Source organism: Centroberyx affinis, unplaced genomic scaffold, assembly GCF_046629955.1.
Source record: "Centroberyx affinis isolate AG114_WGS23_722 - 3 ecotype Tasmania unplaced genomic scaffold, CSIRO-AGI_Caff_v1 ptg000787l_1, whole genome shotgun sequence".
In the NCBI taxonomy this organism is placed as follows: Eukaryota; Metazoa; Chordata; class Actinopteri; order Beryciformes; family Berycidae; genus Centroberyx; species Centroberyx affinis.
The window spans coordinates 13551-31163 of NW_027279394.1; the positions used below are offsets into that span (position 1 = coordinate 13551).

A 17613-nucleotide genomic window follows, 5' to 3' on the forward strand; every position below is an offset into this window, starting at 1 on the left:
TTAGATTTTCTCCAACTTGAGATGGTATCTTGGCCTATACCCTGTTGTAAAAAGGCACTAAGGGGAAAGTAGGCCTGCATTATTCCTTTGTGAGTGCGATGGAGGATAAGCATAAAAGGGAAATCTTCAGCTATAGTGGAAAGAGAAAAATAGAAGCAGTCTCAAGATGAATGGTTGGAGATGATGAAGTACTGTCGATAAGTACAGGTTGACCAAAGTTACAGAATAGCCTACAGGTGGATGAAGAAAAAAAAAAAAAACTTGAACGAGTTCTAATGTCAGTGTCTTATAGCTGTAAGTCTAATTAAAAAAAAAAAAAGTTTTCTAAATGATCGATGCTGATCTTATGATCTCAAAACAAAAATGTTTTTTTACCTTCTGTTCACCAGCGAAGACGACATCATCAGCACCATGCAAGAGCCACATGACAAAGTCACATGATACGCACGCACATGATTGGTTGAAAGGGGAGGTTGGGGGGTGGAGGGGGAGGGGGGGGCACATGGAAAATACAAAACATTTTTGAAATGAGGTAAACATGTAAACATAATAAAACCAAACGAGAATGTTAAAGACAAAATGGTAGGAAAAAAAAAAAAACGAACACAAACAACAAAAAGAAATACATGAATTGATCAACTGAATTTTTTTTTTTTTTTTTTTTTTTAACACATTGAATACACATAAAAAAAAAACATGTCCACTGAATATATGAATGCATTTGCAGACATGTAGTTTTGGTTGTGGCCAACATTTAGTTTTGCAAAAAATTTATAAATAAATAAATACATAAATTAATAAATACATTTTAAGTCCACTCCTTGAAATACGTTACAACCAAAACTATACACCCAGAATTGCCTCATGCATCCAGATGATTAAAACAGTTTTTCCTCTGACTTGTATTCAATGACACAAAATCATACTGTATATATATATATATGAATTTTCTTAACTTAAAAAAAACAAAAATCGATTTTACATAGCACTTTAACGCCCAATCCGGAGTTGAACTATATAGCCACCTCTAGCACCACAGCTGAAGACATTTCCACACTCTAAAACTTGATTGACTAAGCTCTTTATACAGAAACTGGCAGCATGACAGCTCAATAAAGTTGTACTTTGAAGCTGTGAATTCTTCATTTATATTTGTAGGGTTACACATACAAATATATATTTGCAAAAATCCCGGATTGGGGCTTAAACATGGAGCCGTCAGTTTGTTTTGTTCGTAGCGGTGAACAAATAAACTGTGGGGTCAAGAAAAGAACAGAGGAAACTCTGCATTATTGGCAATACACAACATGCCTAAAATGAATAAATATGATGCACGACACAGCAGAACAGTATGAACACATGAAGCATTAGGGAAAAACGAGTCAGGTCTGCATCAGATGAAGGCTTTGGACTTAAAAGCATTTATGACATTTGCTCTTCATGATATACTTGCAGAGATGCACAATATAGCTGCCAGAGCGTAGAATGTAGTGTTGCACTACATTCTGAATATCTGATGCAAACCCAGGCCTATATATGAGAAATGCTAATAAAAGTGTTTTTCAAAAGGAAGGGAATTAATTAGGAACACTGCATGAACATACAGTAGATCTAGCTTCTATAGCTGAAACACAAGTAAAATGAGCGACATTGGACATACTTACTCCGTGTAACAAACACATCACATTTACACACTACAACCTCGAACATTGCTTTACACTTTGTGTGCACCACAAATGAAAGCAATCGGCTTTTAGGGTAAGTTAGACGGGGCATTCGACTCTATTTAATCACTTCTATGTCAGTGAAAAGACAGTTAGCATTTGTTGTGTTATTAGACAAGTCTAAGGGGTAAATTCTATGTTGGTTTCTTTCTATCTTGATGTTGCAGCACACCCAACACACAGGGAAGATGTACAAATACTTGTATATGCAAGACAGAAACACATGCACACATCTACATGTCCACATATATTCAGGAGAACCCTGTTAAAGCTGCCTTCTCTGACACGCATGGTAGACGGGGACTGTTCTTTTAGAGAAAGAACAGAGATTCAAATCATTAAAATCATAATCAAAACAAAATTTGGCCAAACTAAGATTTCATTCATGGATTCTTCCTATGATTGGAATGCATCTATATTAATTCACTTCATTATCCCTTCTGAGACAATCCATGTCACACCAACTGTCAGACAACCTAAAAAAACCCATAAATGGCTAGTACTGTTTTTGTGTAAAAATAATCTCTGTTTGTGAGAAGAAAAAAAATCGAATTCTGTGGCAAATGTAATGCTCAGAGCATGCACTGCTGCTCTGGCTAATGTAATGCACATTACATCACGCTTACTGAATGTAAGGTGGTCATGTTTACTGAGAAATACAGCAGTAGCTTGCAAGCTGCCTACCTCGCTGCTAGGCTACACATCTTTATGCTTTGCCTTCGAGGAGGATTTCAGTGAAGATTATCTGCAGTGTGACTGGAATACCAGTTCTATCACACTCCAGCACTAACATCACAATCATACTGCTGGACTGATGAAAATATGAATTCTGTTGCTTGTTTTTTATTTATTTTTTACATCGCAAGGTTGGCTAATTGTCGTCTTGTAGAGAAATTGTATAAATCAACAAAATGATGCCACTTTCTCTAAGCTTGTGTTCTGCTCTCTGCTACTTTGGAGACATTCTGTACAATAAATTGCATCAGAAAAGATTTTACACTACTGAGCATACCTAACCACAGAGGTTCCTGTTGATAATCCAAGAGGGTTTTTAAGCAGAAGAATGGGTCGATCTTGTCTCTTGCAACCCCACTAAATGGTTTAAACTTATGAAACAATGTTTTTAAATGAAAAATGTGTTTTAAAATATGCATATCAAACTGTAGTTTCTATGCCATTTCACTGTCAAAAATTACTCAGTGCACAGGCAAGCAAATATAGGCTACTGTATGCACACTGTCCAATTATAAGTAGCTCTCTTTAACTATCATAAGGATCTCCTCTAGAGAATGGCAAAATTCTGGAGACTTGGGTAAATTGCACTGTCAAGACATTCACATGACCTGATATCTCAGCTTAATGGCCATGAGATGAGAGACACTTTTGTTTGCTGAGGGGGCTACAGCGAAAATAAAGAACGAACACATATGTAGATGGCAGAGAGGCAGAAATGAGTAGGGATGGGTGAGGAGACTAGCTAACCTTAGTTTACTTGTGGTATGCAGAGAGGCTAGAGGTGTAGTAAAGGTTGGGTTTGGTTATTAGCTCCCTTGGTTTGGAAAGTCACGCAGCATGCTTCAAGGTAAATCGTCAAACTGCCTCAACATGCTGTGCAATCCACCAATAACACTTGAAGGACACCAAGTCCAGATTGGCCCATTGGTCAACTTACAGAATCAGAATTAGAATCAGAATCAGCTTTATTGGCCAAGTAAGTTTGCACATACAAGGACTTCAGCTTGCTCCCATGGGTAACACTAAGCATAAAACAACACTAAATTATAGAAGAAGTAGTATATAAAAAATGTAAAGTAGAAATGAGGGAATATGTCTCTTTATGAGGTAGTATATAAAAATAATATACAAGTGTAAGTAGTATAAGTAGTATATAAAAAAGGGTTTGAGTGATAGTAGGATCCATGCTAACACACTATGTTGAGTGATAGTAGGATCCATGGTAACAGTTTAGCATACACTATGTTGAGTGATAGTAGGATCCATGCTAACACTTTAGCGTACACTATGTTGAGTGATAGTAGGATCCATACTAACACTTTAGCATACACTATGTTGAGTGATACTTACTAATACTAAAATTTACACAAAATATAATATAAAAGTAGCATACTGTTTTGAGCAGCACTTTCCCTATTTCCATAGGAAGTGAAGTTAGGACAGGGTATATAATAAATACTACTAACAACTTCTTATTACTAAAATGTCTGGTGTCTGTCTATCCGTCAACATACTGCAAGCTAAAGTGTTAGCATGGAACACTGTAGCCAATACTCTACAGGGGACACATGGATGACTTTGTTGTCTATGTTCCTATCACTTAACGGGGAAGTTGACCAATGGGACCAATGGGTTTTTGGGATCTCCCATAAAATCAAGCACACCACAATCGGGGGAGTCTTTAACACCTGTACTGCGGTTTGGATATCTTTATTTATGAGCAGGCACACTGTGTTATACAAATATGTCATAAACTATACTATAGTCAGTCTATTAGAAGGGCAACCTTCATGTCATTGACAAATGTTAGTATAATAATATTCTATGAGAGTTTGATACAGTTAGCAAAGCCAGTAACTTACCAAGTCTTTTCACTGTTTATCTCCTTACCAACAGACTTAGTAGAGATCAGCAGCTCTCTTCGGGACTAAATCTGATCTCTATGAGCCATGCCAGTGATAATGTAGTTCTACGCTAACTGTGAGGCCAAGCAGGTGAGAGAGGGAAGCAGAGAGAGACACACTGCACACTGCTGGACTGGCATACTCACTAAGGGCCATACTGGTTGGAGGAATGAGGGTTGGTGTCTCTGATGAAACTGAAAGATGGTGAAAACATGGTGAGAGGAGCTCGAGTTTACCAGGAGCAACTAATTGGTGGTTCAAGATGTACTTCAGCGTCTTGGTGATAATGAATTCTTTAAGAACTTTCCTGTGGAACACACCAATGAACGACTTGCTTTTCGGTATCAGTCAGCACATCCTAACTACGCTACAACATGGAAAACACAAACAAGTACAGCTTAAAGCTTGCTGCGTCACATCCTATTTTCCTATTTCTAGAAATAACCATACACCACATCTACAACATTTTAATTCTAGGTGGCTGGCAGCAATCAAACACCAACAAAGCTTTAATCCAGTCCGTTTGTTACAGTAACAAGCAATTGTGCTTGTGACATAATAAATTAATACTTTGTGGTTATGCTGCTTGCTAAAACCCTCATAATTTCAAATACAGAATTGCCATCAAAGACCTTAAAATAGCGGCTTTATTCAGTCCTCTGCACAGGTATTGTAAACTGCATTCACAGTAATTGCAGTTAGGTCTAGGGCAGACATTTCCTGCAGAGAAAATGACCAAATCAAAACCGGAACTTTTAATTAGCAGCAAGGTTTAGAGCTTCACAAGCAGGTCGGGAAAGCAGACCTTGAGAGCAGCCAGGGAATGAAAATTTGGATTGTGCCCATGGATTAATTCAGTGTACGATTGTTGCAAAAGCTGACCCAGTTGAATCACTGAAGTTTTGACTTGAAACAGGAGTAGGTTTCCACAGTATCAGAGCCAATGCCCCTATGCTTTAGAAGAACTTTTCATGAAAACTTAAACAAAGTTAAACAAGGGCAAATCTTTTAAGAATGCGCGCTCGCTCAACAATTCCCCACAGCTCGTGAGACTTCAGGAAGCCGCTTGTGAAACTTCTGCTGTGGCATATCACATATAATTTGTTCTGCGGTTGCTGCATGCTGCCGACTCCTCTTTCCATTTGCTACTACCTTTTCTTGTTGGCACCTGGGGTTTACTTTATAGCAACAATTAGCAATTTTTAAGCGCTTACTGTAAGTTGTAGTCAGATTTCTGCGGGGTGTACACTCGGTTGGAGCTTAACACACACACATACACACTCACACGGATAGTTAAAATAACCCTAAGGGTATATTATAATAACAACAACAAAAAAAACTCCCTTGTCCAAACCTGAATATTATGCTGCATCAAAACAGATGCAATAAATGCCATTTCTAGCTTTTCATGAGGACCACATTGAGATCTTTTTGAAAGCCCCCCACCTGAATTCCCTTATCCCACGCTGCAGTTGCCAGCCAACTAATCATGGGTTTACCCACTTTAATGTAATAAAAGATAACGATTTGTACTGTGATTGCTTGCAGAGATACTACACACTCAAGAGAAAATCAGATTGTCTGCTGAGTTAAGGATGCAGTAATAACCACAATTACACCAAAGACTGAACCCTGTAAGCTGATTATTTCTCTAGCATCTTTTTAAATTAAAGCTACACTAGGCAACAGTTTTAGTGAAAAATAATCCTGTCTTACCAGCGTAAATTACAAAGTGGGACAGTAACAGAGAAGAGTGTCCCATCCGCACTAATTGAGGTGCTGCACATTTGCCCAAATGAAATTCTGGTGTCAGTCTGGACACTGGCGGCAAATCTTCTCGGTGCACAAGAGAGAAATACAAAACAGCAGCAAAAGAGAGCTCCGTCCAGAGAGAGTTGCACTCACCAACAATGGCTGCACCTCTTCAGACACTAAGAGGAACATAATAGTGATTTGGTTTGGCCAGGTTTGGCCCTCAGTGGAAAGGGGGCAATTGAGGGTCTCAATATGTGTTCTCATGTTCTCCATGACAACGGCTGAAGTATGATTCCAAAACAAAAGAACGCAGAGGACGAATATAGGTCCCGGAAGTTTACTTTCCAGCTGAGGATGCATCAGATGGAGTGTGTTCAATAGCCAATAGCAAAGCGTTTGTTACGGGTTGTTTATTGGCTGAGATGGCGATTCTGTGCATCCTTCTCGAAGAATTCTCGGAGCCAATTGTACATCTGTGTAACAGGTGTTTGTACGTAGCCAATGAAAATGCGGAATCACCCCAAACGGGATCAAACCCTAGGATCAAATGTACCTCGACACCGTTGGGAGCAAATGTTTTGCGCCATAGCAGAATGGTGCAAGGTTTGAATGTGGCCATGGTGACTTGGGAATGGGAAGCCCCGAGATTCATTGTGATCGCATCACGTCCAAACAGCGCAACAGAAACGTCTGAAACAGCTAGGAAAATGAACATCTGAGTGTCTTCACTGATTGCACGTGCGATCCTCAAACTATCTTTCTATCAAACTCATCTTTCTTGAGAAATATGTTCTCTCCAAGACAACTTGGGAAGATTGTTCTCCACAAGGACACAAGTATCGACTTGACATTCTTGGATTTCATAAATACATGTAGTTTACTGACATTACATAACAGGATTTCTGGGTATTGAGGGTGTTGAAGCAGTTAACTCTCGCTGCCATTTGGAGCCGCCAATGTGCAATGTTGCCTAGTGCAGCTTTAAACATTGTTACTACTAAGTAGTCTCATTACCTCCGCCAAGGAGGTTATGTTTTCGGTGCCATTTGTTTGTTTGTTTGTCTGTTAGCAGGATTATGGAAAAACTACTGGCCCGATTTTCATGAAACTTGGTGGAAGGCTTAGCATGGGCCAAGGAAGAACCCATTAAATTTCGGAGCGGATCCGGATCCGACTCATGAACAAGCAATAATAGCATGAACCTTGGCGGAGGTCTGTGCTCTCTGAGTGCCCTTCTAGTTCTGTATTGATTCCCTGATGATAATACTATTTTGCTCCTTGTTTTTACTGTCTAACAAGACAGTATAACTTTCTCATTGAAGAACACAATTTAGAAGGGGGGGCAGTAGGGGGAGGAAGGAGGGTTTATTTAAAGGCACACACTATTAAAGAAGCAAGGGTAACACTGAGGAATCATGGGACTAAGGATATATGATCACTCACTCACTACGGGCTTTCAGTCTGTCAATCTACCACACTGGTAAACAAACCTGAATCCACATTAGTGTAATGAAAAGGAATGCCGTCTGGAAAGGTTTGTGAAACACCAGATATTGGATGAGTACTTGCATTTACATTAAACAAAAAAAAAAAAGAAATCTCCAACCAAATGTCTCATTTATGGGCAAGAATTTTCTTGGAACTCATTCAAAGACACCATTTTATAGACAAAATAGCATTATCATAGCAATTTTTTTTAACACCATTAAAGTCATTTTGAAGTATTGAGAGAATGATCAAAGTAAAGCAAATAAATGGAAACGTGATGGAAACAAGTATAGAAGAAAATTAAAAAAAAAAAAGCCAAGACAGGGAGAAGAGAAACTTACTTGTGAAAGTATACTCTGAGAAGTCCAATGGAATAAAAAAAAAAAACGTGGAAAATCATGATGGAAAACAAAACAAAGAGAAGAAACAAAGGCCATGAGATGAGAAATATGCACAATGGAAAAGGGTGACTCTGTCCTGCCACATCATTAACCCACTGTCACAGTGCTATATTGGCTTATTGGACTTTCTGTCTGTGGTTTATCTACTGTCTGTGTCTACTGTGGCTAACATTGACTGTGGGGATTAATAGAGTATTTACAGAATTATCAGCGCAGAAATTTGTCTCTTCCCTTGTCCACCTCCACAGGGAGGTGGGTGGGGGTCTCATAACATTTTGTGAAATGAGCAATTGGATTATGTGACAATATGTGATGCCATTTTCACCTGTCATGTGAAAAGGTTAGGTTTAGGCAACTAAGCAATGTGGTTAAGGTTAGGGAAAGGATTTGGTCATGGTTAAATAAGAAACATTAGCTTAAAATGAGTATGCTGCTGCTAAACCCTGATGTAATCGACCACATTTTGAAGGGTTAGTCAATGAAATTTTAGGTAGCTTAGTATAAACTTATCAAACTTATCATACCCTCTCTGATTTTGTGCTCTAAAATCTTGAAGTAGGACAAAGCCTTCCTCCTTGTCTTTGGAAAGCAGGCAGAATAAGGAGTACGCTAAGCACTGGTTTCTACAGAAGCAGAAGAAGGGGGTGATGAAGCACAGATGGAAGCGTGACAGGCTGGTACAAATCAAAGCAAAGATTTATTCATGACCTGGAGATGAAACGCCGATTCAGCACTAACTGAGGCAAAAAAAAAAAGGCCCGTTGTCTTCTGACCATGCGGTGAGAATGGCCAGCCTGGGGTAAACTGGTTCCAGAGAAGATGGACATGGATTAAGTCCCAAGTTTCTCATTTCTTCAGCATCTGTGTTTGAGATGACTGCCATATTGTGTGGATTGTGCAAAGATATGTTTTGTTGCCTCATTAAAGACTCATTTCAACCCAGATCCGTTGGATTCATGTAATCAGTGGGATTGTCTTATTATGACCATCAAGAGGAGTCTTTATTGGCTGTTCCGGAGGCAAACTGATACATTTGCAGAACGTTCCTTTTGGCTTCATCAATCGCAAGAATGAGCATAGACTCTTGATCATGTCAAAACTATGAGGACATTGTGATATTACATGATCAAGGCCACATTAATCATGTTTTTAGAGGGAGTTGGACCGTGTTGCAAAGTGTCTTAGGACACTGAATGAAAAACTCAGGACCGTATTACAATGTGAAAGGTCTATCAGCAACAAATTGGCTTTATATTCAAGGAAACATTGAGCACCAGTCATGGTCATGTGATGGTTAAATCATAGTGTTTTGTACAGAAAAGACCCTCTTAGCTTGAATATAATATACATTATATGGAAATTATATGTCAACACGCTATTGAAAAGTTGTCATACTGCCACCTTTACCTCAACTTTGAGAATACACGACTATTCACTAAATCACCTTCGTTGTTGGGTAAGAGGGAGGGAGGGCTGAGAGAAAAGGAGTGAGGCAAGGTCTGCCTAACACACTGCATACAATGCCATGAGGAAAGAAGCACATAACACTGTTCACTGGTGCAAGTAACACTGGTTACACAGGTAATACGTTACATACATACACCATTAAACCAGGTTGGATTGTGAACCGGCATTGCATCGTGAGTTATCGTTCCTTCCGGCAGGGCTGGAAAGGAATGCATCGGGTGCTTGGCACAGGAACAGAGAAGTGTGGGGGGGTGGGGTGGGGGGGTGGAAAAGCATCTGGGCTCGGCTAGACAGGACTAAGCGGTGGAAGTGGGGGAAAAGCATTTAGGTTCAAAGCATTAGGGTCAGGTGAGCGCTAACTGAGAGCAGGGGACACGAGCGGGGAAGGGGGGGGAGTACTTACGGACTGGCTCGGTCTTGAAAGTGGTGAGCGGGCTGCTCTCGCCTTCGCCTTTGCCGTTGATGGCGGACATCTTGACCTCGTAGGTGGTCTCGGGCTTCAGGCCGACGATGGTGATCATGTTAATGCCTGTTGGAAGGCGAGCCGGCGTTAGCACAAGCTAGTCGAAGCGGAATCGAAAAATAGCAAAACCAGGGCTGAAGGAGCAGTTGCTATGTTTAAATGGAGTCATTCCTATGTTCCCAGGGTCCTATGTTCCCAGGGTCCTACCCCTTTGACGAGTTCCCACAATAGCCCATGTCATATTAAGCGAATACAGAGCTGGGGAACATCTTTTTCAGGTTCCCATTATGTGCTATATAGAGCTGGGGAACATAGGACCCTGGGAACATAGGACCCTGGGAACTTAGGACCCTGGGAACATAGGCCCTGGGAACATAGGACCTTGGGAACTTAGGACCCTGGAAACATAGGACCCTGGGAACTTAGGGCCCTGGGAACTTAGGACCCTGGGAACATAGGACCCTGGGAACATAGATACGCTCCCGTTTAAATGCATGGAGAATTCCCTACCAAATCCCCTTGCTCAAGAAAACTGATTTTGGGTCGACACATGTAAATGTCATTCCTGGGTTAGAATATCACGTTAAACTCATACACTTTATAGTGCATATTGTTAAGAATGGAAATATCTGGTTGCAGTTATGTGTTTATGTTCCTTGGCAAACCAGTGTGTCAAAATGTCAGTCTATGTTGCCGGGCATTTGAATGTGTTAACTGCGAAAAATGAGCCGCATTTTAAAGAACGATGTAACTGAATTTATGCAGTAATCACCCAGCAAATGGTTTACACTAGCATTTTGGTAATTAGTTTCAGATATTCAGATATATGTGTAAAAAAACAAAGTCCTTGAAATAAGACAATGTGTAAAGTTATGGTTGTTTTCTAGTGGTAAAAAGAATGGAGTTTGGGCATTAAAATGTATTAGGTTTGAGTAGACAGACAATGTTATTTGCATATTAGCAAAGCATCAATGAGATTTCGATCAGGGTTTATTACACGCGCGCGCACGCACACACACACACACACACACACGCACACAAACCACTGAAATTCATCTTGATTTTTCTCATTAAAAGCCACTTGGCTGATATTACCCTATGCAATACGATGAATTGTAATTTCATGGATGAGGACAAATTTGGGTCCCGGTGAACAGCAGAAGAGAAGCTTCACATTACTAGACGTCTCAATGAGGAAGACTTTCGGCATGAACCATGCATAAGTGGAACTCTTGGAGAAACTATATGAATATAGCTAAGGCCAAATGAATTCAGAATTGGGGTTTTAATGTCACTAGCATCAGTAAAACTAATTTCGCTGTCAAAATCATTCATGTTTTTCAATTGAGGCTTTAGGCTAGCCTAGTGAAATTTTGCATTGATTACCACAGTGGCATTCTCCTTGGGTTCTGCAAAAGGGTAAATCCACAAATCACAACAATCCTAGCAAATTTGAGTGTGTGTCAAACATTGAGAGTGTCATGATGCATATTAATGAAAGCATCAATGGGTGGGCACCTTCCAACATTTGAGAAATCAATTACTGTCACTATCAAGGCTTCATTACCATTGTGTCCAAAGGTTTAAAGCTGCAATATGCAACTTTGTTGACATTAATAACTAGGGCTGGGCGAAATCAATATCATGATAATCATAAGGATTTTTCTTGATATCAATATATATCACGATATGGTTCATGTATGCAAAATCACGTTAAATAATCAAATGAATGTTCATCTCATTGAACCGAATGGTAATGTTAGGTGTGATGTCAAACAAAACAGAAATATTCAAATAATATTCCTACCATACCTCATTTTATCAGAGTTTTTAAGTAAAATTTGCTTGTCATCATCAATTTAGACAGCAGAAATGTGTGTCACGATATTAAAATATCTTCATATCATCACGATATGATTCCACTGAAAGATCCACTGACTGATATTAAATTATTGCCCAGCCCTATTAATAACAATAAATAATTCTGATATATTATTACATATTGTAACTTTAATGACAATTAGGACTTTAGTATGGCAAAATTTTAGAAACAGTGTACATGCAGTGCAACAGACGAGGTCCATTCTGTGTCTCTGTGTCTCGTAAAGCTTCTAGTTTATGTGTTTTTTGCCGAGTGGTTGGTGTGGCTGACTGTGAAATATTTGGTAGCATTTATTCTGTTTGTGTGTGTGTGCATATGTTTTGTTCTGTATATGCTTGCGTGACAGGCGGCTCTTGGGCCTTGAGCTGACAGAAGAGCCTGTCAACCGCTGACTGATACGTCCCAAGTGGCAGACAGACCGACAACCATCCAGATATGTAAGAGCCACAAGCCCTCAATGGGAGGGAGATATTATCTGGGGCCTGTCAGTCTGTGAGCAGGCTGTCATTTAGGCTACAATGTGTTCCACCTTTCCTCTTGACGTGCTAGTTGGAGGTTTGGGTTAACTATTCATGGCAGCTGGAATCTTTTGTGCAGTTTTTCCCCCCATTTCCTAGGCAGGGAAAGTCAAAGGGGGACAACCTGTGTTTTTTATGGGTTTTTTATGGATGTCCCTTGCTCACAATAACAAAAGTGAAAATTGTACTATTTGTTGTTTTGTCAAAGATGAAGAAAAAAATTATGCCTCTGAAATGGGCCAGTCAGAAGACAGTCGGGTTTGTGATGTAGAAAGCTGACTTTACTGGAGCTGACCAATAATCTTATGTCTGGCCCAGGGGGCGGAGCCTTCAGTACTGCCAGCCAATCAGAGCAGCGGCTCTTTCTGGCTGCTAAAAACACCTCCAAATTGGCCTGTAGCTCTTCAGGTGGAAAGGGGGAACTGCTATTTTTGATTTTATCTCGAGATCACAACTTGATTATCTTGTTATCTCAGCTTTGTTTTCTCGTGATCACGATTTATTTATCATGAGATAACAAAATAGCAAAGAAAATAGCAAAAAAAGCAACTGATTGTAGTTGCAATTTCTGCCTGTGTCATAGTTTGACTACAGTATCTATAATGTTGATCAGTCATGATTCCTCCTTCTGACATTATCAGTTCCACTTTAGTCTGTAGGCTTGCCTCTCATGAAGGCAAGAAACACATACACAAACCATTAGTTTGTTTTCTTGTGATGTGGAGAAAAAAAGAGCAACTGCAGCCATGCACAGAGCTAGTAAAGTCATGGATAGCACATTTGCCAACTGAAACAACACTTTCAAGTGGGCAAGCAGTGTGACATCATCACAACGGTTTCGTGGCCTAACTAAAATCATTTACCTAATTAAGTTGTGAGCTCCAGAAAAAATGTTTTGTTATCGCATGATAATGAGATAATTAAATTGTGATCACAGGAAAGTTTGATATTTAAAAGTAACGAGATAATCAAATCATGATCTCGAGATAATAGGGTTAAAAATATATGAGCAACCATGGCCGCTCAGTTTCCGTACTAGAGAATAAATTCCTAAAAATTATTTTCATGTGAAAAAACTGCACAAATATGTTTCTTATACTCAAGGTAATGATATAAAATTGTAGGAAAAGCAAAAAGAACCCCCCTTTAATGAGGTCGCTAACAAAAGACTCATTTGTTTGAATGAGAGTTGTTAACATGCAGGCTTTCCACTGCCTCAAAGCAGATGCATCCGAGATCAGCTAAAGAGACCTTGAACACAGAATTAAATAATACCACCTGCATCCACTTTGCCAGGTTGGAAATATAATTTTCTACACTATGTTTTCAAGGCTAAAATAGGTGAGTGGTGCTGAGAGTCTCAAGAATAGGCTGACTGTTACTGAACTCCTATGGAGCTCCATTATGTGCACTAGAAAGTGAAAATGTTCCACCGAGTGAAATATTCCACTTCTTTTGCAGATTGAAATCCACTTACTGTGGTAATGATTACTGCAATAACAAAGAAAAAAACACTGAAGCAACTAATGCTGCAGGCGGTGACATAACTGAGTGATACAAATAAAAAAGCTACTGTATCATATAATATAATCTGCAACATATAAATTGATTACAATACAAAAAAGCGTATTTTGATATTTCCTGTGATACAATACGCTTCAATTAAATTTCTCGTGTTATTTCTGTTTTTCCACTTTGAACGACAGCCAAGGGAACGCACAGCTCGGCGACGGCATCTCACGAGAGGCAGCCGGTGGCTACAGGAATATCAAATATGGTCGGAAGAGGTGTGCGTCTCACCGTCCTCGGCGTCATACTCCCTGCCAGTCCAGTCTTGGCCGGGCAAGCGCCAGTCGGCCCGGTACTTGACGATGGGCACCCCGCCGCTGGAATCGGGCTCGTCGAACTCCACCACCGCCGTGCTGGAGAAAGGCTCCACTCGATCGATGGCGGGCGACGACGGCACCTCTGCAACACACATGGATTTGGTTTATTATTAAAGTACATGCTGATTTCACCGTTTACCAGTGTTGGAAATGCTGCCTTAAATGTCTAGTTTTCCAAGCTACCAGTTAACGTCAGGGCATCCAATTCCGGACAGCATAAGACCAAAAAAATCACAATCATATACCAATATATTTCATCCTGTACTGTTATCGCTGAAGTTTCTCATAAATAAGCAATCCTCCATCTGTCTTTTTTAGAGTTTAATATCGCTTTTACCTTAACTTGTAATTGATTTTCTTCCAGTCCCTGCAAACGGATGATAGCGCACCTATTTTTGAGATTCAAAATTCGTATCCAATTCCGGACACTTACTTTCGTCCGTGTCGGTGTATTCATATACTCAATATTAACCCTTTATTAACCCTTCCTGTACCTTCACAATGTTACAGATACTTGTAAGAAGTGCAGGCTATGGTCTCAAGGCTCTTATTTTATCTTTTATTTATCAGCCAATACCGATTCTCTACATGAAGTAACTGTCGCCCAAAGTGGGATTTAAGGCTTCGCGCTTCTTGTTCGTGACTAAGTTCGTAACTTAGTGTTTTATATGCTTTAATGTGTATAGATATTTATGAAATTTGATACCTAGCTTCTGAAATGTGTATGAATTTACGTCACTTAGCTTTCAGTCGGGAACTCCGTATAAAAAATGCCGGTAAACACCGGAAATTACGCGAGTGACCGAGTGTCCGGAATTGGATACAGTGTCCGGAATTGGATACAATTCCGTTAGCTCAAATTGGAAGAAGCTGAACCACAGCTAAGCTACCCTCGAGAAATATAGTTTTGTTAGGAGTTTGGTCCATTGGTCACCTTACCCAATATCTGATGAAAATCATTTCTGTGTCTCAAGTAGATGGCTCTGTCCGGTGCACATGCTATCGTTTTAGCATACAGTTTGTTAGCTAGCATTATCCTAGTTAAAAAAGGAGAACTTGAGCAGCTCTAAGGCCGGATGGTAAGTTAATTTTAGTGACACGTCTAAACCAGCCAGGCTTTTTGAGGATTGGTAAAAGAGACAAAAATTTGACAAAAAATATGCACTTTCAATGGCAGAAGATCTCTCTTCTCACGAGACTTTGAGCGTAACTTGTTTTGCTAACACAGTTAGCCACACGTCTGAAGTTTTGCGCTGTTGATTAGCAATGAACTTCACTAACGATGAAGATTGAGATTTTGTTTTCAGATATGAATCTACAGTCCAGAGAATAAAAACCAATACCAACTTTGGATTACTAAAAGGTTTATCTTTTACGATTACTTAACATACTGTATGCTAAAACGTTAGCATGCGCACCAGACAGAGTGATCTACAGCTAATCAACAAGCCATTCTGGTATTCTGAGTGCGTCTCACTAGCATCATGAAACAGAAACACAATAATCCTCCTTTATGTACCCTTTTCTAAGCCTCATGAGTTTCCTGTTGTGATGAACCTAACCAGATCTTTTCTGGCTTGTGTACTTCTAGTACTTAACACTAAGACTACCTAAATACCTTGGAAATTATAATCATTTGTTTATCGCAGCTGCTCTACACCTACATGTAGAATTTTCTCAGTGTGTGGAAACAGGTGTGAAGACACATTTGAGGAGTGCTTTTTTTTTTGAATTTGTGCTTTCATTCAGTCCAGCTCTGGCTTGATTCTCTGCACAACCAGAAGGAATCACTCTAACCAGACTGTAGCAGACAGAAAACATCTGAAAAGGCTATAGAAAAAAGACTGGCACCGATGGTCGTTCAATTAATTGGACTGCACACAGTTCATTGGACTGCATTATATTTAGACAAGGTCCTGAGTGGCTTACCTATAATGAGTCCCAAGTGCCACTGAAGTGAAGCTAAATAATACTTGCTTGACCTCTAGATCAAAGAGCTTTATAATACCAAATGCAATGCAAAGAAAAATGCAGGTTTTAAGACTGAGTTTGTGCAGCATAATTGAAAGGCACGGAATAAGAATGCGTGAAGTGTGGCTGCAGTACATCTGTGGATTTTTGGATGTTTTTTTATTGCATGTATAATTCAAGCTACACTTGGCAAGAGTTTCATCCAGCTGTCTTATCAGCCTAAATAACAAAGTAGGGCTGCAACAGAGAAGAGCGTCCCATCCTCACTAATTGAGACGCTGTGGATTCACCCCATTCGCCCAAATTAAATTCTGGGTGTTGGGTGTGGACACTGGTGGGAAATCTTCTCTGCAATCTTCTCTCTTCCCCTAAGCATCAGTGAACAGCGCTCCGTCCAGAGAAAGCTGGACTCACCAGCATTAGATCTTTTCATCTCTCATCCCTTTGGTTTCCTTTGGTATACAGCATCACAGACCAACCGGGTTGGTAAACATGAGCGTGCTGTGTGCAGCTTACTAATGTCACCTTACATGATTTCTGGGTAGTAAAGTCTTCAAAATTGAAACAGTTACCCGTTACAGAACCAGCTTTAAGTTTTTCTGTTTACTAACCTGCTTGGATGAGAAGGAACTCCTTGGACTCTGTACCGATCACATTGGTTGCTGTGCAGTTGTAGCTCCCAAAGTCGTTCTGAGAATCTGGAGTGATCTGAGGAACAGAAACAGGCAAACCTCTGAATGGATGATCATCTTTTTAACAAAGTCCATTGTATTCAGGCTGAGAAATGTCTGTCCTTGTAGGGTTGGGACCTCACGACCTTCTCGCTAGCTGTGGTGAAAGCAGCTAGTTTTGCTAGACCAAAACATTTCACAACAATTCATCCCAACTGAGTTACTTAAGCATGGGGCAGCAGATGGCTCTTGGTGGCATCATTATCTTGGGAATCTTCGGTAAAAGCGGCAGCAGGTCATATTTGTCTTTGGATTTTGGTTTGCGAGGTATGAAAATGGTCGTGACTAGATGTAGTGGAGTGCAAATCCACCTGAACTCTGGCTCACCTTTTCATTTGCACAATAGTTTACCCATCTTATTAAGCGGACATAAATCTTAATGTGATATCAGACTGATGTACGCAGTCTAGAGCAGTGGTTCTCAACGTGGGGACCACCAGGGCATTCCAGGGGGTCCCCAGCAAATTGATGAATTGTTAAATTATTTTGTCATTTTAGAATGACTATTTTGATCATAGTTTTACTGTTATCTCGCTACCTACAGTACAGATAGCCATGGAATTCTGGACAAAATCACATCTGACAATAAAAATATTCTCAGATTTGGGTCCGAGAGACAAAATCTCATCAAATGGGGGTCCGTGGCTCTAATGTGGACTAAATTAGGGGTCCTTGATATGAAAAAGGT

General features: G+C 39.9%; 1 protein-coding gene across 1 annotated transcript in view; it reads right to left on the reverse strand.

The window, feature by feature from the left end:
• Nucleotides 1-17613, reverse strand: part of LOC139644795 (neural cell adhesion molecule 1-like) — a 64950-nt gene that overhangs the window by 12632 nt on the left and 34705 nt on the right. The window contains exons 7-10 of the mRNA XM_071520283.1: nucleotides 16806-16902; nucleotides 14138-14305; nucleotides 12387-12398; nucleotides 9878-10003 (exon numbers count right to left, since the gene is read on the reverse strand). Of these exons, the coding sequence (XP_071376384.1) occupies nucleotides 9878-10003; nucleotides 12387-12398; nucleotides 14138-14305; nucleotides 16806-16902 (403 nt within the window). The remainder of the gene's footprint in view (nucleotides 1-9877; nucleotides 10004-12386; nucleotides 12399-14137; nucleotides 14306-16805; nucleotides 16903-17613) is intronic.